We start from the raw sequence: 22,834 nt of genomic DNA on the forward strand, positions 1-22,834 counted from the left end.
TGGTTGCCCTGACACGGCAAATAAATAAATAACCCCAGCCATCCTTGGGGACTGACCCATTTAGAATCAGAAGGTCCAATTTAAACTAAAGTTCTGGTCTTTTGATTTTCTAAAGAGAAATGATCTGTTGTCCCTTAAGTCTTGCAATTTTGGGTATTTGATTTCCAAATATGCTTTATTGATTGGATAGGATGTGGACCAAGGGAGCCCTCTTTGGAAGATGTATCTGATGTCCATGGTCCCATAATGGTAAGCTGGTTCCACCAACACTACCCTGCTAAATCCAGACCCCCTACACCCAAGGGAATTATCATGGAGAGGGAAGTATTGCCATAACTCTGTAGCTGGAAAATTCAGATGAAAGGAGGGATTACTATTCTTGATAACTATTTATCTCTGAATTTTAGGAGCCAGGGGTGGAAATAATGGGGATCTTCCCCTGCAGATGCAGAAGAATCATTGCCAGCAATGAAGAGACAAGGAGAGATTGTGCTGTTCCCAGTGACTATTAAGTAAAAGATACCGACCTCATTAGGAATCTGGTAACTGGAGATAGCGGTCTACAAAGTCCATGGCATCATTTTCAATTCTCTTTCTTGGCAACTCGACCTATCTTAGAATGGCTATGACTCTTATTTCTTGTTGTCTTTTGTTTATCTGGACTACTGACATTCTGAACAACTTCTATATTGGCTAAAGACTATCCTCTTGCTTCTCCCCACATCCTACTGCATACCTTGTTACTGATCTGGAGTGAATTAGTTACAGTACTTGAACAACTCCTATATTCTAACCACCTGATTTCTGGGGCATTTGCTGACTGGAGCATAGGGCAGGCATGCTATTAGGTATATATGAACTTACAATGCAGACAAACAATCATGTAATTTTGGGCAGTTCACATTTAGTTCACAATGTCTCAAACAAAAAACTTTCCAAGGTACTGCAGACCTTGAGGTAGGCCCTCTTAAGTGGCAAATTCACAGCACATTAATGGTCCACAGGTTAAAAATAGAAGGCAGATAATCAAAGACCTGATGCAGTACTGCTTTATGCTTTCTCTTCCTGCTGAAAAGGAAGGACAAGCTCAGTTTCCTGGTTCATAGCAATTACTGTGGTTGTTTAGCTGGAACACCTAAAAAATAAATTATGCTTAATGAAGCACAACCAGTTTGTTCTTACAATGAAAAGATGTCCTTCCCAGTTCCTGTTTCAATCTCATTTAGAAAGATGTAATTACAGACTGGAAATAAGGCAGCAAATTGATAATTTACATCATGTCTGAAATAATAGCAATTTTTGGGTACATTTATTATAACCAAACCATTTCTTTTGTGCAAAGAAGGGAGGAGAGGAAAAAGCAGCATTCAGTATTTTCCAGAATAATCTCACCCAAACTTTAATTTTCATTTTGCTACTTTTGCCTGCTCCCCTTCCCCTATTTTGTTGCCATTTGGGGGGGGGGGGGTACTCTTCTTGCTAGGTTTATGAGATAGACTAATTAAGTATTATGAAGCTAGTTCAATGATATCATGGCACTGAAACTGGGAAAAGCTACTTTTAGGAGAACAACTTCCGGGATTCACCACAGATAACATGCCAGTTGTAGTCTGAAACATTTGCATGAAACTGGAGATCCTTCTGCACTGTGATATAATACAGATTATCAAAGCAGATCATCCAATTCAAAGAAGATAATCTGGATTTTATTGAAAATTTCTAGACCTACACACAAGTATATAGAGCAGGGATCCTCAAACTAAGGCCCGAGGGCCAGATACAGCCTTCCAAGGTAATTTACCCGGCCCTCGCTCAGGGTCAACCTAAGTCTGAAACGACTTGAAAGCACACAACAAGTATATAGAGCAGGGATCCTCAAACTAAGGCCCAAGGGCCAGATACAGCCCTTCAAGGTCATTTACCCAGCCCTTGCTCAGGGTCAACCTGAAATTACTTTAAATCACACAACAACAAAAACAACAACAACAACAATCCTATCTCATTAGCCAAAAGCAGGTCCACACTTCCCATTGAAATACTAATAAGTTTATATTTGTTAAAATTGTTCTTCATTTTCATTATTGTATTGTTTTTAGTGGGTTTTTTTGCACTACAAATAAGATATGTGCAGTGTGCATAGAAATTCGTTCATTTTTTTTTCAAATTCTAATCCGGCCCTCCAACAGTTTGAGGGACTGTGACCTGGCCCTCTGTTTAAAAAGTTTGAGGACCCCTGATATAGAGTCTATTGTTTTGAATTTTCCTTTTTTCATACAGAGAGATGTTCTGGAGTCTCTTGTGTTCTCTGGTAGTCACAAAAGGCATATGGTGTGGCTATGATATTTATTTATAGATTTTCAAATATAGCATAATTGGAGGTGAGAAGTATTTTATTCCCATGAGATAGCCAATACCTAGTGTGGAACAATACCTTTCCCAGAAGCTTTTTGCAGACCTTTCTGTTGTAAACATCTTCTATTGTTACATCACACAGCAGGACATTTCCCTATGTCTTCACACAAAGGAGCAAAAGGAAGCATCACAAACTATGTAGCAAACATGAACTCGCATGAAAAAAATACTTCCATTGCCAAATTATGAATTTCAGCACCAATTGCTGGGAAATTATGGGAGGATGGGTGCTACTGCTTTCTTTTTTTCTTTTTCTTTTTTTTGGTTGAGTAGTCTTCATAGGCATATGGTTGGCTAGTGTGGGGATATAATGTTGAGTTAGATGTACTGTACCTCTCGAGATGTGTGTGTGTGTGTGTGTGTGTGTGTGTATGAGAGAGAGAGAGAGTGCATTGAGTAGTACTTTTAAGAAAATCTCAAAATGGTTTACAAGAGAAATAGCCAGGTTCACATGAGCACAGGATACAGGGTAACAATGGAGTGAAGATGAATATGTTGAAATCATCCATGGCTTCACACATGCCAGAAGAAGCTATCTCTCAACAGTTAACAATGACTAACTACTTAGGGGTCTTGCTGACAACATTTTCTAAATTCTAGTATCGGATCAGGGACATGGAGTCCACGACTGAGGTCAGAAGCCTGGGTTTTAGTATCAGCTATGGGTGCATTCACATAATTAAGGTTTGGCACAAACTTGTCCTATTCCTTGAGGTATCGTATCTGCCCATGGTGACACATTCATATTTACATTACTGTAATGTGATCTATATGAAACTGCCTTTGCAGAATGTGTGTTGCGTGTGTTGTGTGTATTCTGCATGGCAAGGAGTTTGACTATGGTATCTTCCAACTCTATGATTCTATGAGTGTTGGGAAATTTCAGCTGGTCCAAACAGCTGCAATGAGATTGCTAATACAATTTTCTTGTTGCAACAGATCCACTTGCTGTCAGTCTGTTTCAGAGCCCAATTCAAAGCCCTGGTTTTAATGTATAAAGTTATATATGGCAATCTGAAGGCAATCTGAAGGTCTTAAGAATTTACCTATGTTTTGAGATCTACTGAGGAGCAGGGGTGGTTCAACCCATTACGCAAAGTAAGCATTCGCAGTATAGTTGATTTTGCCTAGGGCGCTCTTGAGACGCTCTTGGGGGAAAACAGACCTTGACATATGCAAGTTGTAGTTACTGGGATGTATAGTTCACCTAAAATCAAAGAGCATTCTGAACTCCACCAATGATGGAATTGAACCAAATATGCCACACAGAACTCCCACAATGAACAGAAAATATATATCAATGATTGGTTGGGGGGGGGGGGGGGGACGGGACCAAAATACTGTTTGCTTACCATTGAAAATTACCTAGGGCCGCATCTGCTGAGGAGATACTCAGCAATCTGAACATATCTCCCTCTATGATCCACCTTGGAAGCTAAGATCGTTGGGGGAGGCCCTGCTCTTGATCCCACCCCTGTCGCAAGTGCGGCTGGTGGGGATGAGAGACGAGGCCTTCTCAGTGGTGACCACTCGTTTATGGAACTCCCTCCCTAGTGAAATTAGATCGGCCCCCTCCCTCCTGACCTTCAGGAAAAAAAACTAAAGCCATGGCTGCAGGATCAAACTTTTGGCCAGTAAGCAGCGCAGTAAGAAACTACAAATAACAGAATGATTACTTGGATTTGTCCTGGAATATGATTTGGATTTTGTGATTTTAACTGCTGTTTTAATGTTTAATGTTTATGCTTTTAATTGAATTGATTTTAATGCACTTGTTTATTTATCGATATGTATATGTGTATATGCGGCATTGGATTTTGCCTCTGTGAGAAGGGCAAGGTAAAAGTATGGTATTTATTTATTTATTTATCGTGTCAGAACAACCAGTCAAATTATATTACATTTTTAACAGAACAAAGCAAACAAGCAGATTACAAAATTTGTGAGTATGAGAGTTGATTAAATGTCCTTTGACCAGTATCTGGCCACTTGGAGTGCTTCTGGTGTTGCTGCAAGAAGGTCCTCCCTTGTGCATGTGGCAGGGCTCCGGGTGCATTGCAGCAGGTGGTCAGTGGTTTGCTCTTCTCCACACTCGCATGTTGAAGATTCCACTTTGTAGCCCCATTTCTGAAGGTTGGCTCTGCATCTCATGGTGCCAGAGCGCAGTCTGTTCAGTGCCTTCCAGGTCGCCCAGTCCTCTGTGTGCCCAGGAGGGAGTCTCTCGTTTGGTATCAGCCATTGGTTGAGGTGCTGGGTTTGAGCCTGCCACTTTTGGACTCTCGCTTGCTGAGGTGTTCCAGCGAGTGTCTCTGTAGATCTTAGAAAACTATTTCTAGATTTAAGTCGTTGACGGGGGACATGAGAGAAGCCTCCTCGCAGGATTGCAAGATATCCGGCGTCCCCTGGGCAACGTCTTCGCAGACGGCTGATTCTCTTAATCCAGAAGAAACCAGAAATGTCAAAAGTATGGTAAATCAATCAATCAATCAATCAATACCTTTCTCTCTGCCATCAACAATATAGATATATCTGGAGAGAACACGGAAGATAGGGCCTTCTAGGTGGCTGCTTTAAGGCGTTGGAACTCTCTTCCCAAATATAGTAGACTGGTAGGCTTCTTATTCTCTTTCTATAAACAGCTGAAGAATTTCCTATTTCAACAGACCCCTGAGGACTGTGTAGTGGAGACAGACACAATCTGTTTGATTTTCGATTTCTTATTTTTGTTGTGCTTTTTATGGTTTATGTTTTTAAGTGGTTACATTTGTTGGATAGTGTAATTATTTTCCAGCTGGGTTGCTGTGAGTTTTTCAGGTTGTATGGCTATGTTCCAGCAGCATTCTCTCCTCTTTTTTTGTCGTGTTAGGAGCGACTGCAAGTTGCTTTTGGTGTGAGAGAATTGGCCATCTGCAAGGACGTTGCTCAGGGGACGCCCAAATGATTTGATGTTTTTATCATCCTTGTGGGAGGCTTCTCTCATGTCCTCGTATGAGGAGCTGGAGCTGATAGAGGGAGCTCATCCGCCTCTCCCTGGATTCGAACCTGCAACCTGTCGGTCTTCAGTCCTGCCGGCACAGGGGTTTAACCCACTGCTCCACCAGGGGCTTGACACTTTGCCTACATCTGTGACTGGCACCTATTTTCTAACTTGTATATTTTGTAAATACACTCTCTCTCTCTCTCAAACACACATTCATAAGGTGCTTTGAATCCCAAGTTGGAAAACTGGAAAAAGATGGGAATCCTCCTCTTCCATCCCACCCTCCCTCTCATCATCATCTTAGAAGCATTCTTGCTTAAATATGGTGAAAAAGATTCATATTGGCTAGTTTTTATTATTTAATGGCATATGCTCAACAGCACTCTACACCATACAGTATTAGTTAGTGTTGCATGAAAGAGTTTCATGATTGCATATTTGACCCCTCTCTTTTTCTCTGGTAGAGTTGTGTAGAGAGTGAAATTATTCCTCTCTATTTTCTACTAGCGATAATGTGTGTTTTCATCTGAACTGGTACAACTTAGGGTTAATATATGTAGACAAAATAATATCATTGGAAGACAGGAAATGGGGATCACACTGGCAGCGTTATTAGGTCAATATCACTATTTCACCTTTTGCTCAGGCAGAGTTCTAATAAAGAATATAGATTAAGATTTTCGCCTGCTTGGCTCAAATACGACTTTGCTTTGAAAGGTGCTTTATACCTTGATGGTCCTTCAAATCCTGCTCTTTAAACAGTGTAGAAACAAAAATGGGTATGAAGACAAAAGGAAAAAAAATAGGCCATTGCTTAAGATGAAAATATACAATGAAACCTCAAGGAGAGATTACACTCCAAAAAGATCCAATCCAAATGCACTTTGTTTATCAAGTGCAAATAATTACAAATAATTAATATGCAGAACATGGACAAAATTAAAATAGCAATTAGGCGCATATACCATTTTGTGCTATCTAGAAAATGTCGATTATTTTCTTGCTATTTTTCAATTTTATTATTTTTAGCTATGGACTTACATTTAAACATTTTTGCTACCTGCTTCAATGACAATTTTGATTACACTCTGAATACATTCTGTAGAAGAAGAACAACAAAAAGATGTGCCACCTTGTTTACTTACTTATGCATATATCCATCCGTTTCCACTGTTAGGTTCATCTGCATAACAGTCTGAAACTCCGTCTCATTACAGCAATATTTAAACACGGTGTTGTTATGGTGACAGCAGAAGATGTACGATTTATTGTCAGAAAGGCGTGGGCAGTGGAATCCAAAATGGGAGCGGCCTTTGTAGTCTGTATATGGCTCACAGACCCGGAAATGTGCAGATAGGGCTGGAAGACAAAGACAAATCTCTTTGTAACTCAGTTGCAATTGAAAGTCAGGAAGTAGTTTTGACATATATATTCTCATAAAATCCCAGTTCTTTCCTGTGCTGGTAGGTGGGGAGATGGCTTAAAATTTTCCCCTAAGTTAGTGATGAGAATTGTGTGATGATGCTGAACTGCGTCTCCCAGTGTTCCTCCTCATTGGCTGTACTAGCCAGGATTGCTGAGAGATGTAATTCAACCATCTATGGAAGGCTTAGAATTCTCAGCTTTGATAGAAAGCCATATTATAGAAGCCACGTTGTGGCTTAAAGTAAGGTTTAAACTGGGAGGTTACTAGTTGATCATCACTATATAGCTATTTGTCTATTTCCTGCAGAACTGAGAAATACAAGTGGGCTTTTTACATTATTGGATCTGTGCAGGTACAGCTGTACCAGGAGCTCCAATTTTGTTTGCTTTGCATTTAATGTTTGTTGCAGTCCTAAGTTTCAGGGACTCTGCAGAAAGGTGGCTTCTTTTGGCTGCAATCATAGGGCAAGCCACTGTCAATTATAGTTAGGTTCCCTGGTCCCGCCCCCTTTGGGTTTTTGGAGGGAATAGGAGCCTTTTTGAGTTCAGTCCACACAGAGAAGCCTTTCGCACAGGACATAAAATGAAGAGCTCCTGTAGAAAGCTTCGTCTTCTACGGCTTGGCCGGGGAGATATACAGCCTACGGCTTGGCCGGAGAAATACAGCCCCACAGCTTGGCCGAGGATCATACAGCCTTACAGCTCCTTTGCTGAAGGACTTCAGCCAGCCATCACTGAAATCTGAACTCCTTCTTTTCACTTGGAAGTCTACAAAGTTCTGCCCGGTAAGGGTCTCTTGTGGAAGCCAGAAGCAGTTGGTACCGGGTGTAGGGGCTCCACGCCAACAGAGGCAAAGACAGACTGCCAAGATTAGAAGTTAAGGATTTCCCCATTAGTTACAGTTAAGAAGATAGTGCCTGTTCCCAGTGAACAAGATTGAGAGAGCCAATAGACTATTAAGAAAGCCTTAAAGTACCTGTTTGTTTTCATTAATAAAGAACTTTGTTGAACCTTTAAGTATTCTAGAGACTCTGCTTTAAGGAAATCTAAGGGCCTTTAATTTGAGGCAGCACCGGCATCCCGTTGGGCACACAAAATTTATGTCCTGTCTACAGTCTTATGCACAGGCCCAGCGTGCGACAGCACAGGATCTGTTTCTACCATCATTCCCTTGGTTGCACTAACTGCAATCCCAACATCTGGAAGGCCATGCATTCTTTAATCCTGATTTGCAGTGGAAATCGGGATTCTGTATATCTGTATGGCGTTGGTAGGGTAATGATGTGTGTGTGTGTTTGTTTATAATTCTGTTTTGTTGTCTTTGGGTGCATCTACACTGTAAAATTAATGCAGCTCAAGACCACTTTAACTGCCCTGGTCCAATCCTATGGAGTCACCAGAGTTATAGTTTCACAAACTCTTTTAGCCTTCTCTTGTGGCAGCAAATATTTATTTATTTATTTATTTATTTATTTCGAGGTTTTATATACCGACCCTCTCACCTTCAAAGAGGGATTCGGACCGGTTCACAACATGTGTTAACATACAAAAAATATACAATAACAACACAATGCCACTTCATTACATGGTTAAAATATCAGCAGTATACACGTTAAAACATTATCATCACAGTTAAAAGAGCCAACTCGTCCAACACCATCACAATCCCATTTATAGGAGAGATAATATCAAGAGAGATCCTTTCCGGAGAAAGAAAAGTATGGCTTTATTTCCAGCTGGGACCCTGGAGTGAAGCTGTGTCCAAAAGCAACCAGAGTGCCAGATAAAGGTGTTGACTGTGCCTTTTATACCCTTAAAATGCAGGCAAACAAAGAAACATGCTTCTACATACACTGACATCATTCACTGCATCATTTTAGCATCATAGAAATATCAAATTCTATCCTCCAACATACAAAAGGCATGTCTCTATATATTTTTCTGAGAGTAGCATACATCTTACAGCTTACATTCATCAATCAAGTGGCCTATTTTGACCTATCAGGAGAGAGGGCGATAGGCTCCTTACTTAGAAGGAAGACGCTGGGCTATGTTGTACCAGTCTCTCTGGAATGTATAGATAACAGGTCCCCCTTCTCTTTCCCCTTTCAACATTCCTTCTCTGTCCTGCTGGCTTTCTAACACAGAGAGAACCTGATTTTTCTATACATTTCAGTTCTTGTAAAGTACATACAATTTATGCATAAATAAATACTTATTTTTCCAATATCTCCCCATTACTCTGGCAAATTGTGTTGTGCCTCACTAAATTGGTGCCTCACCAGAATTCCATAGCATGAAGTCCTGGCAGTTAAAGTGGTGTCAAATAATAATAATAATAATAATAATAATAATAATAATGATGATGATGATGATGATAACCATCTACCAGCTGCAGAAGGACACCTTACTAGGATCTGCACACATTATTCGTCGATACATCACACAGTCCTAGACACTTGGGAAGTGTCCGACGTGTGATCTAATACAAGAGCCAGCAGAGTGATCTTGTCTGCTGTGGACACATCTTGTTGTGTTTCAAATAATAATAATAATAATAATAATAATAATAATAATAATAATAATAACAATAATTGATCCACAGTCAGCAGATCTTTGTGGCCTAGCCTGCAGCCAGTTCCTGTGGTGCCTGTGTAGACACTCCACAGAAAATTGCTTCTCTTTCATCCAAATTCTGATTTGGATTAAATGGCTGTGTAGAAGTCACCTCTGTGATTATATTATTGAAGCCCAGAAGCAGAAATGTAGTATAAGAGCCACTCTGGTTATTATAAAACATTAAAAATTTTAATTGTTAAAAGGAAATTAATTTAAATCACAAGCAAAGGGCTACAAAGTGGAATCCATGACATGTGAGTGTGGAGAAGAGCAAACCACAGACCACCTACTGCAATGCAACCTGAGCCCTGCTACATGCACAATAGAGGACCTTCTTATAGTAACACCAGAGGTACTCCAAGTGGCCAGCTACTGGTCACAGGACATTTAATAGAATACCCAGTCTGCAAACTTTGCATTTTGTTTGTTTGCTTGTTTTTAATGCAATACAACTATTTTGGTTCGCTCCTGACACGATAAATAAACAAGCAAAGAGACTGTAATATTCTGAAGCCCCAAGATTTTTAATGTAAGAGCTGTAAACGTACACTATATATACTCATGTATAAGTTTAGAAATTTTAATCAACCATATTTGGGACCAAACTTCGGTTAGCCCAAAAATTCAAGAAATCTCCATGGACTCAATACAACTACTATTTTCCCCAAGAAAATAGTAATTCCCTAACAGACTCAATGAATCTATGAAACTAACCCAATGAATCAATTGGACTTACATAAGTGTTGATAGTAATTGGCTTTTAGGACATCATAACTGGCTGTTGATCTACTCTAGTTATGACTACTGATTGGGTTACCTCCATGATGTTACTTATAAATGTAGTCTTCAATATACATAGGACCATTCCAGGCACCATGGCACCTTTGAATAGACATCTCAGCCCATCCACATAGAAACTTTGGCTATCTTGAGTGTCCTAGATTTTTATGAACCCATAAACACTCAAATATTGAAAGTACTATGCCAGAAACAAGAAGCTTTAAGCATTTGAATAATCCTTATTAAGAATTATTAATGATTGTATTTTGGTATGCATTGATGACTAAATAGTTTACAATAGGGAGATTAAGGACCTAATCTCATTTATCACCGGAATGGCCATGGATTGTGCAGAATGTGACAGCACCCAGAGGGGGGCTAGGCAAATCCATTGCCCCATGTCCAACATTGCCTAGTGGTGGATGCTTCCCCATATGGGATGGTGTAAAGGGGAAGCATCCACCAATTGGCTCCCCCCCCCCCCCAAATTGATTCTAATGCAACATGGGAAGCCTCCTGCGTTGCCACATCATCATCATCATCATTCTGAACTCCACCAGCAATGGAATTGAACCAAACTTGGCACACAGAACTCCCATGACCAACAGAAAATACTGGAAGGGTTTGGTGGGCATTGCCCTTGAGTTTGGGAGTTGTAGTTCACCTACATCCAGATAGCACTGGGGACTCAAACGATAATGGCTCTGGACCAAACTTGGCACGATTTCTCAATATAGAAGTTGTAGTTTCCGGGATTTATAGCTCACCTACAATCAGAGCATTCTGAACCCCACCAATGATAGAATTGGGCCAAACTTCCCACACAGAACCCCCATGGCCAACAGAAAATAATGTGTTTTCTGATCATCTTTGGCGACCCCTCTGACACCCCCTCATGACCCTTCCAGGGGTTCCGACCCCCAGGTAGAGAAACGCTGCCCTAGTTCTTAATATCCCAAACCTTGTCATCCTGGACAGATATCCCAGGTATATAAACTCTCCCAATATGAAAGACTGAATTTGAGTGTGCACAATGGAAACACAGCTCTTTAATTGGTTTTGTAAATTCAGAACATCTCACGTCATATATAATATATAATATATATATCTATTATGTGTGTGTGTGTGTGTGAATGACACTCAGGGCCCTTCCACACAGCCATATAACCCAAATATCAAGGTAGGTAATCCACAATATCTGCTTTGAACTGAGTTATCTGAGTCCACACTGTCATATAATTCAATGTGGATTTTATATAGCTGTGTGGAAAGGGCCTTAAAGCTTGTCATTTAAACTCACACCCTTCCACATTGTACACTTTATAGTCAAATTCATAATGTAGCTTGAAACTGGATGTAAATTGTTTTGTACGTGGAAGTAATGGCAGCAACAACAGTATGTTATATCAGTGGACACGAGAAGATAAATTGCAGCAGCTGGTTGTCTGATACGCTGCCTGGTCCTACGGTTTGCATTGGTTTTCAGTAAAAGAGTTTTTAAAATGTTTGAAAAAGGACAGGTGCAAACTATTATAATTCATTACACCTTGTACAAAACTGGATGTTCATATAAAAGATTTGTGAGATATTTCTCCCCTTGAATAAAGAAAATCAGTTCGCCTGAACGACAAAGTGATCAAAATTCATGAACTCCTCAGACACATAGCCTGAGAATTACTACAGTGAAAAGCAGGTAAAGCAAATTAGATTATGTGATATGTATGTGCAATGCTATAAATAATCGCTTAGCAGAAATGTATACGTTCTCACTGACCCCCAGCTGCTTTGTTTGGGTTGTATTAAAATATTAAACTTTCATATCAGAATGTTCTTTGATTGTAGGTAAACTATAAATCTCAGCAACTACAACTCCCAAAAGCCAAGGTATATTTCCCCCAAACTCTGTGTTCATATTTGGGTATATGGAATATTTGTGCCAAGTTTGGTTCAGATCCATCATTGTTTGAGTCCACACTGCTCTCAGGATGTAAATGAACTGCCAGATCCCCAAAATCTAAAGGAAAGCAAGAGTCATCGTCATCTTGAAGCCAGGCAAAGACCGTAATGATCCAAAAAGCTGTAGACCAATCTCCCTGTTGTGCCACGTCTACAAATAAGTTCTGGAGAGACTTATTTTGCATAGAATTATGGAAAAAATAGATCCATGTCTGATTCCACAGCAAGCTGGCTTCAGGAAAGGCAAAAGCTGCACATCGCAAGTGCTGAACCTGACTCAGCACATAGAAGATGGCTTTGAAAGGCAGCAGATCATAGACTTGTCAGTGGCTTATGATACTGTAAACCACCGCCCCCTCCTGAGAAAATGTATAATATCACAAAGGACTACCACCTCACCCGCCTCATAGGAAACCTGCTACAAAACAGGAGCTTTTTTGGTGAGTTCCAGGGCCAGAGAAGCAGATGGCGGAAACAGAAGAACGGCCTGCCTCAAGGGAGTGTGCTTGCTCCATCCATGTTCAACGTCTACACAAATGACAAGCCAGAAGGGACAGAGAGTTTCATCTATGCTGATGACCGTGCCATCACAGCTCTGGTCAAAGGATATTTAATCAACTACCAAGCTTGCAAACTTTGTGTTTTGTCTGTTTGTTTGTTTTGTTAAAAATGTAATACAAATGTCTGGTTGCTCCTGACACAATAAATAAATAAATAAATAAAAATGAACTACAACTCCCAAATTCAAGGTCAATGCCCACCAAACCCTTCCAATGTTTTCTGTTGGTCATGGGAGTCCTGTGTGCCAAGTTTGGTTCAATTCCAGCATTGGTGGAGTTCAGAATGCTCTTTGATTGTAGGTGAACTATAATTCCCAACAACTACAACTCCCTAATGACAAAATCATTTTTGAGTGATGGTCACTCCTTGGGTTAGTAGGTGTCTTGTGGCCAAATTTGGCAGCAATTCGTCCAGTGGTTTTTGAGTTATGTTAATCCCACAAATGAACATTACATTTTTATTTATATAGATTCATCAAATGGAGGAAGAACATGTACCACCTCTAGGTGGAACTTCATTCCTTATTATTCTCTCTCCCACCAACAAGTAGCAGCACCCAAATTGATTTGTTGTGTTGCATAGGATTTTTTTAACCTAGACTTTTGTCCAAAATTACCCTCCAATTTTGCTAACATGAAAATTGCTATGTGTTTTTCTTCATTACCTACAAATAGTATTGACATTTTCTGTTTTCAAAAATAGAGAAACATGTGTATTCTCAAATGGGAAAATTATTTTTCCCAACAGTCTGAAACCGGTAATATACTGTGTAGAATCTAATCTATGTCTTTGTGCATCTCTTTCTCCTCTATATTTTGTGACCGGCGATGCAGTTTTAATGACCTACAGCCAGGTTATATCTACACTGTAAAATTCATGCAATTGAACATCATTCTGCTGCCATGGCTCAATGCTCTGAAATCATGAGAGTTGTAGTTATACAAGGTCTTTTAGCTTTCTTGGCCAAAACATATTGGTAAGACACCAAACTGCACCCATTTGATTTGTCCCAACCAAACATAGATCATAGAATCATAGAATCAAAGAGTTGGAAGAGACCTCATGGGCCATGCAGTCCAACCCCCTGCCAAGAAGCAGGAATATTGCATTCAAATCACCCCTGACAGATGGCCATCCAGCCTCTGCTTAAAAGCTTCCAAGGAAGGAGCCTCCACCACACTCCGGGGCAGAGAGTTCAACTGCTGAATGGCTCTCACAGTCAGGAAGTTCTTCCTAATGTTCAGATGGAATCTCCTCTCTTGTAGTTTGAAGCCATTGTTCCGCGTCCTAGTCTGCAAGGAAGCAGAAAACAAGCTTGCTCCCTCCTCTCTGTGGCTTCCTCTCACATATTTATACATGGCTATCATATCTCCTCTCAGCCTTCTCTTCTTCAGGCTAAACATGCCCAGTTCCCTAAGCCGCTCCTCGTAGGGCTTGTTCTCCAGACCCTTGATCATTTTAGTCGCCCTCCTCTGGACACATTCCAGCTTGTCAATATCTCTCTTGAATTGTGGTGCCCAGAATTGGACACAATATTCCAGGTGTGGTCTAACCAAAGCGGAATAGAGGGGTAGCATTACTTCCTTAGATCTAGACACTATGCTCCTATTGATGCAGGCCAAAATCCCATTGGCTTTTTTTGCCGCCACATCACATTGTTGGCTCATGTTTAACTTGTTGTCCACAAGGACTCCAAGATCCTTTTCACACGTACTGCTCTACAATAATTAAGTATGCATTTTTCTCATGGATAGCATATTATACTTCTTAAATTCACAATCCCTAGAATTTGCAACCTGTAACAAATTATTTCCTTTCCTGATAAACAATAATATTATCAACAACATTCTTGTATTTGGGAGTACATCCGGGATATAGGGAGCATGTGGTCCTCCAGATGTCACTGGATGGCTACTTCCAGCATTCTATACTATTTACTACGATGGTTAGAGCTGATGAGAGTTACAGTTGAACAATGTCTGGATGGCCACATGCTCTCTATGAGCTATTGTAAACAAGGATTTGCTTCATCTATTGCACATGATCAAGTCTATGCTTTTAAGTTTCGGTAAGAAATGTTATTTTTGTAAGAAAAGACTAAATTTAGCGATAACTCTAGAATGTAGCAAACAAACTAGGAAGAAACAATAGAATGAACTTTACCTGCTGGCAAGAGCACATAGAACACGACCACCAGTGTATTTAAGGACTGTAGACCACAACTTGTCATCGTTTTGTTTTCATTGAGCCATCTGAGAATTACCTGTTTAGGAAAGATGGAATATTGGCATTAGAGAGAATTACTGATTTGGCATGTGTGCATTGTGCATTTAATAAACCAAAGATCTGAACACTGTGGTGAAAATGTGTAAAATGGTCTGAGGTTCGAAAACACAATTCTCCAGGAATATTTACTCATTCCTCTAAGCTAGCACTTCTCAACCTGCGAGTTGGGACCCTTAGTAGGGTCATGAGGGGAGTGTCAGAGAGGTCACCAAAGACCATCAGAAAACACAGTATTTTCTGTTGGGGGTTCTGTGTGGGAAGTTTGGCCCAATTCTATCATTGGTGGAATTCAGAATACTCTTTGATTGTAGGTGAACTATACATCCCAACAACTACAACTCTCAAATGTCAAAGTCTATTTCCCTCAAACTCCACGAGGGTTTGTGCCAATTTGGTCTAGATCCATCATTGTTTGACCTCTCTGGATGTAGGTGAACTACAACTCCAAAACTCAAGGTCAATGCTCACCAAAACCTTCCAGTATTTTCTGTTGGTCATGACAGAACAACAGAACCGGGATTGTGGCGCAGCTGGCTGAGTATCAGCTGCATTAAGACCACTCTGACCAAAAGGTCATGAGTTCAAAGCCAGCCCGGGTTGGAGTGGGTTTCCAGCCATTGTGTAGCCTGTTGTCGACCTTTGCAACCCGAAAGACAGTTGCATCTGTCAAGTAGGAAAATAAGGTGCCACCTTAAAAGTGTGGGGAGGCTAAAATTAACTAATTTATGAGGCCATAAAGAAGCACTCCAGCGGGGAAGCATGCGAGGAATGCGGAAAAGCTTCATCAGGATCGCAGATGGACGATGAAGACGACAGCTCCCCTGGTGGCCAGAAAAAGTTAAATAGCCTCTGTGTAAGTCTGTATATGTTGTATGTCAAAATTGGCATTGAATGCTTGCCATATATCTGTACACTGCAATCCGCCCTGAGTCCCCTGTGGGGTGAGAAGGGCAGAATATAAAAGCTGTAAATAATAATTAAATAATAAATAAATGAGAGTTCTGTGTGCCGAGTTTGGTTCAATTCCATCATTGGTGGAGTTCAGAATGCCCTTTGACTATAAATCCCAGCAACTACAACTCCCAAATGACAAAATCAATCCTCCCGCCAACCCCACCAGTATTCAAATTTGGGCGTATTGGGTATTTGTGCCAAATTTGGTCCAGTGATTGAAAATACATCCTGCATATCAGGTATTTACATTATGATTCATAACAGTACCAAAATTATAGTTATGAAGTAGCAACGGAAATAATGTTACGGTTGGGGGTCAGCACAACATGAGGAACTGTATTAAGGGGTCGCGGCATTAGAAAGGATGAGAACCACTGCTCCAAGCATTGCACACTCATTGCTATTGAGTGGCAATTCCAGCAAAACATTTAATGAGGGGTTTTTTTTCGTGTCAGGAGCAACCAGAGAAACTGCAAGTTGCTTCTGGTGTGAGAAAATTGGCCATTGCCCAGGGGACGCCTGGATGATTTTTTGATGTTTTATCATCCTTGTGGGAGGCTTCTCTCATGTCCCCACATGAGGAGCTGGAGCTGACAGAGGGAGCTCATCCGCCTCTCCCCGGATTCGAACCTGCGACCAGTCGGGTCTTCAGTCCTGCTGGCACAGGGGTTTAACCCACTGCTCCATCGGATTGTAAAGGAGGAGAAGCCACCACTTTCTGAAATAGTTTATCCCACCGTTCAAATATGTATTCAAAATTCAAACACACTTTAACGCCTCAAATAATTTTTTCCCTGTATCAGTGAAAATTGGCAAACATTTAACCAGATCTCAATTTTAAAATCTGGAAGCCCTTTAAACATTTTGCAGGTCAAATTTAACCTATGAAATGTCAGCTAGTCACCATTCCTTAAACAATAAGAGGAAAGCTAGATATTTCTCTCTCAAAGAGTTCCCCAATTTAGTATAACAGAGATATGAACTCAGAAAAAGAACATTATTATTATTTGAAGTGTCCTGAAAAGTTGCTCTTTTAACTAAAGTTCTTGGTATACTCCATGCTCCCAGCATGCTACCCAGGCAATAGTCTAAAAAGTGACTTTTCCAAGTTTGGATTATTTATATAGTGTCATCACTGTACACAATATTTTAGAGTACAACATGACAGGTCCTTCCCTAGAGGGGTTACCATCTATTATTCAATACACAGGAGACAGAGGAAGGGGAGATGTGAAAAAAAGTGCTATCATTATGTAGTCAGGAAAAAACGTGCTGTCATTTTAGTAACATGCACTTAGCCTCAGTTACACTTGAATTTAAGGACTGGGAGAAAGTGCCAAAGGCTTAAATGGAAAATGGATTTTCAGGGGGAATGTGAAGGAAGTAATTGTTATTCTGGTGTTCTGGGAGCCAGTTGCAAGTCTAAGGAACAGAAGTGCATATACAGTCAAAAGCAATCTCTTGATCATATGCCTCATTTTTTTACTTTCACATTACCAAGCAATCATGCAATATGCAGACTTATTATGTTTGTCGTAAGTCAACTTATTAGCTGTCCATATATTTGAGAATTTGAGCATTGCCAGCAGATATGGATGAAATATGTTGGGGGAAAATACATATGCTTTTTGAAAAAATATTTGTGATTAGCATAGGGAGCAAATTATGATACAGTGGAATCTCTACTCAAGAGCTTCCCAACTTAAGAGTGTCTGAGTTAAGAACTGTTTGCTTTGACAAAAGAGCAGCATTTTGAGTTAAGAGCCAGTACCAGTGGGAGCACTATTGCCAGAGGGAGTGTTAGTCCGAACGGATTCTCCCCTATGAACCATCAAGGTTGTTAAGATCTTCTGGAGGGGCCCTGCTCTCGGTCCCACCACCCTCGCAATCGCGTCTGGTGGGGACGAGGGACAGGGCCTTCTCGGTGGTGGCCCCTCGCCTCTGGAACTCTCTCCCATTGGAGATTAGAACTGCCCCTTCCCTCCTGACCTTTAGAAAGTTGGTGAAAACCTGGCTCTGGAATCTGGCATTTGAAGAGTGAGTCAATAATTCTTGACCACACAGATGGATGGGGAAGAATAGTGAATTTATTCTGACAACTTGGCCTTATGTTTATTTATTTATTTATTTATTTCTTGCATTTATTGACCGCCCCTCTCAGCCCGGGGGCGACTCGGGGCGGTGAACAACAACAAAGAAGACAGTGTACAGTGAATCAAGACGATACACACCAGACAAATACAACATAACATATACTTATACTAAAAATCCGCTTCGTCAAGTCCTGGGGTCATAGCCAAAATTCGTAGTCCTAGTTCCTTCCAGTGTCAATTCAATTACAGTCAGTTGAAGGCCAGCTCGAAGAGCCATGTTTTCAGGCCCCTACGAAAGGCCATCAAGGAGGGCGCCTGTCTAACTTCAACAGGGAGAGTGTTCCACAGCCGGGGGGCCACCACCGAGAAGGCCCGCTCCCTCGTCCCCGCCAGACGTGCCTGTGAGGCAGGCGGGACCGAGAGAAGGGCCTCCCCGGAAGATCTCAAGGCCCTCGTGGGCTCGTAGGCCGAGATGTGGTCTGCAAGGTATTTTGGGCCGGAACCGTTTAGGGCTTTGTAGGATAACACCAGCACCTTAAATTGGGCCCGGTAGCAGATCGGCAGCCAGTGGAGCTGGGACAGCAGAGGCGTTGTATGCTCTCTGCGTCCAGCTCCCGTTAACAACATGGCTGCCGCGCGCTGGACTAGCTGAAGCTTCCGGGCCGTCTTCAAGGGCAGCCCCACGTAGAGAGCGTTGCAGTAGTCGAGGCGGGATGTGACCAAAGCATGTACCACCGTGGCCAAGTCAGACTTCCCAAGATACGGGCGCAGCTGGCGCACGAGCCTAAGCTGTGCAAATGCTCCCCTGGTCACCGCTGAAACCTGGGGCTCCAGGCTCAGCGATGAATCCAAGGTCACACCCAAGCTGCGAACCTGCGCCTTCAAGGGGAGTGCGACCCCGTCCAGCACAGGCTGTAACCCTATACCCTGTTCGGCCTTGCGACTGACCAGGAGTACCTCTGTCTTGTCTGGATTTAATTTCAGTTTGTTCGCCCTCATCCAGACCATTACAGCGGCCAGGCACCGGTTCAGGACTTCGACGGCCTCCTTAGTAGCAGGTGGGAAGGAGTGACAGAGCTGGACGTCATCTGCGTACAGGTGACACCGCACCCCGAAACTCCGGATGATCTCACCCAGCGGCTTCATGTAGATGTTAAACAGCAAGGGGGACAAGATGGAACCCTGAGGAACGCCACAGGTCAACGGCTGCGGCGTTGAACAGGAGTCCCCCAATAACACCTTCTGAGTACGACCCTCCAGAAATGACCGGAGCCACTGCAGAGCAGTGCCCCCAAGACCCATCTCTGCAAGGCGCCCCAGAAGAATACCGTGGTCGACGGTATCGAAGGCCGCTGAGAGGTCCAGGAGCACCAACAGGGACACACTCCCCCTGTCTAGCTCCCGGCGCAGATCATCCACTAAGGCGACCAAGACCGTCTCGGTACCATGTCCCGGTCTGAAACCAGACTGTGCCGGATCCAGATAATCCGTGTCTCCCAAGAATACCTGGAGTTGTGAGGCCACCACGCTTTCCATGACTTTGCCCAAGAAGGGAAGATTGGAAACAGGCCGAAAGTTGTCCAATTTAGTGGGGTCAAGTGATGGTTTCTTCAACAGTGGCTTTATAATAGCCTGTTTTAGGCTCGCTGGAATCTTGCCTTCCCGAAGGGAGGCATTAACCACCACCGTTACCCACTTGGCCAATCCCCCTCTGGCCTCCTTAAGAAGCCAGGATGGGCAGGGGTCTAGGATGGACGTGGTGGGTCTCATTCCTCCAAGTATCTTGTCCACATCCTCAGGTTTCACAAACTGAAAAGAATCCAACAAAATCTGACAAGCAGGTGCTTGTGTCACATCCACGGAGACTGCATCTAATGTGGCGTCCAGCCCAGCGCGGATCAAAGCGACTTTGTCTGCAAAGAACTGAGCAAATGCTTCACAGCGCGCTGCCGAGTTGTCAGGGCTCCCACCCGTAGGGGGAGTTAAAAGGCCTCTGACAACCCGGAACAACTCCGCCGGACGGTTTTTTGCAGACGCAATAGTGGCCGCAAAGAAAGTTTTCTTTGCGGCTTTTATTGCCGCGGCATATGCCCTCAAAAAGGACACAAACCGTGTTCGGTTTGACTCGCTTGGGTCCGATCGCCACACGCTCTCTAGAACCCTCTTCTTTCGCTTCATCGCTGCCAGCTCCTCAGTAAACCAAGGGGCTGGTTTAGCTCGGTTACTTGAGAGGGGACGTTCCGGAGCGATCTTGTCAATAGCCCTGGTCATCTCCCCATTCCAGAGAGCGACCAAGGCCTCGACACTATCACCTACCGCGGTGGCGGGAAACTCCCCAAGAGCCGTCAGGAATCCGTTCGGATCCATAAGCCTCCTGGGGCGGACCATCTTAATGGGTCCTCCACCCTTGCGGAGGTTGGGGGGCGCAGTGAGCCTAAATCTAATCAGGAAGTGGTCGGTCCACGGCAACGGAGAGATGGACAACTCCTCCACACCGCCACCCTGCTCCCACCCCTGGCAGAAAACCAAGTCCAATGTGTGTCCAGCGCAGTGGGTGGGGCCAGTTATTTGTTGGGACAGCCCCATGGTTGCCATGGCAGACATGAAGTCCTGAGCCGCACCTGTGAGGGTTGCCTCGGCGTGGATGTTGAAGTCCCCCAGCACAAGAAGCCGTTGGGACTCCAACGCCAGGCTCGAGACCACCCCCGCTAGCTCAGGTAGGGAGACTGTAGTGCAGCGAGGTGGACGGTACACTAGCAGAATCCCTATTCTGTCCCGGCCACCCACCCTCAGGTGGACGCATTCAAAATTTGTGGTCTGCGGGGTGGGGCTCCTGGTTAGATGGATGGAATCTCTGTAGACCACTGCGACCCCGCCTCCCCGTCCTCCGGCTCTAGGTTGGTGTTGCACGGAGAAACCTGGGGGACAAAGCTGGGAGAGATTTACGCCCCCCGCTTCATCCAGCCAGGTCTCCGTGATGCACGCCAGATCTGCCCGCTCCTCCAGGATTAAGTCCTGAATCCAAGTTGTTTTTCCGTTGACAGATCTGGCGTTCAACAACACCACCTTCAAGCCAGAGGGCCCGCTCACCTGGTTACACCAAATTACCTTAGGAGACCTATTGGGAATAGTTAATTTGGAAAAGCGGTCCGAATTAGGCCGAATTCGGGGTCTCCTTCTTCCGCATCTCCTCCTTCCCACCACGACCTCTATGGGGGCCCCTCGGCTAGTGGAACATCTCCCCCCCTCCATGCCGCAGTTATGAGTCATAAGAGTGTTTTCTCCTATGTTTGTTGTTAAGCTTATTAGTTCTTGCCAGCATCCCCCCTCCCCCTCCTCCCCCCTCCCCGCCACACTCTCAATCCCAGGCTCCGGACCACCTCCTCTTCCGCCCCCTCCACCACACCAGAGCAACGTAAACAGTATCCAAAGGGGGGCATGGGACCACATGGGTAGCGGCGAATCGGATGATGGTATCGATATAGCCAGTTCTTAAAGTGCAAAATATCGCCAGGTCTTAAAGTGCCAGTTCTTAAAGTCCTTAAAGTGCAAAAATTTTCGGGAGCAGTCCATCAATGAGCGAGGATGATCGTAGTTTACTTAGCAGCAACACCCATTCAAAGGCACATTAACAAGTGCTAGGTCTAAAGTGCTCTACTTAGCGGTATAAAGTGCGGCACAGAGGGACAGGGAAGGGGTGAAAGTGCTGATGCAATCTAGCAGCAGATGGCAGGCGCCTAGGTGCACTAAATCGTTCTTATTACAATGATGACAATAACAACAAAGACTACCGGATGGTACTAGTTGATATTATGCGACTACCCGTATACGATAATGGTGGTAATTAACTAATATTGCTATGACCCCAATAAGACTTTAGACGATTGATGAACCGGCGGATAGGCTTCCGGAGTTGATAACTCGGAGGTGGGGCAGCACAGATGGTTAGTCCCACTTTGCTCAGTAAATAACTGATTATATATGATTGTATTTTAATGTGTTTTATATTAGTGTATTATTGGATGTGATTTTTAAACTATTGTGTATGAATTCCTCTGTTGTAAACTGGCCTGAGTCCCTCGTCGGAGGTGAGAAGACCGGTATATAAAAGTTCTAAATAAATAAATAAATAAATAAATAAATAAAAAATAGTGCGAGAGAACAGGACTTTAAGGCTTCAAGAGAGCAGCCTCTGTGCCTATTTTTGTCTGCTTTGGGAGATTGGTCCTGTCCGCTTTGAGCAACCTTGGGTTAGTTGGTTTTGTGTGGTTTTTCCCCCCGGTATGTTTGGTTTCATGAAGACAGACAGAGGGGGAGAGAGCAAGAGAGGGAGGTAAGCTGGAATGAGTACAGTATGAAGAAAAGGATGCTTATGCCTCTTCACTTTGTGCTTTCTTGCAACATTATGCTTCTACCATTGTGCCACAATTTTGTGCTTCTACTATTTTAAAGTTGATCTTTTTTATTGTTCCATGTGAATATGCAGATTGTGTCTTGCTGTTGCACTGGCCAATACACATTTTGTTGCCTCAAATGTGCTTCCTTGCTAAAAAATTGTACTTCTACCATTTAAAAGTTGATCTTCATTTTTATTGTTCCACTAGCCATCCCCTGCCACATGTTGCTGTGGCCCACATGGGGGTTCTGTGTGGGAGGTTTGGCCCAATTCCATCGTTGGTGGGGTTCAGAATGTTCTTTGATTGTAGGTGAACTATAAATCCCAGCAACTACAACTCCCAAATGAGAAAATCATTTTTTTGAGTGAAGG

General features: G+C 42.9%; 1 protein-coding gene across 3 annotated transcripts in view; it reads right to left on the minus strand.

The window, feature by feature from the left end:
- Window positions 1–22,834, minus strand: part of SHISAL1 (shisa like 1) — a 166,953-nt gene that overhangs the window by 71,662 nt on the left and 72,457 nt on the right. For all 3 annotated transcript variants that reach the window (XM_060778160.2, XM_067468913.1, XM_067468912.1), the window contains exons 2-3: window positions 14,897–14,996; window positions 6,538–6,751 (exon numbers count right to left, since the gene is read on the minus strand). In XM_060778160.2, the coding sequence (XP_060634143.1) occupies window positions 6,538–6,751; window positions 14,897–14,963 (281 nt within the window). In that variant the 5' untranslated portion in view covers window positions 14,964–14,996. The remainder of the gene's footprint in view (window positions 1–6,537; window positions 6,752–14,896; window positions 14,997–22,834) is intronic.

Source organism: Anolis sagrei, chromosome 5 (genome assembly GCF_037176765.1).
Source record: "Anolis sagrei isolate rAnoSag1 chromosome 5, rAnoSag1.mat, whole genome shotgun sequence".
Lineage (NCBI taxonomy): Eukaryota > Metazoa > Chordata > Lepidosauria > Squamata > Dactyloidae > Anolis > Anolis sagrei.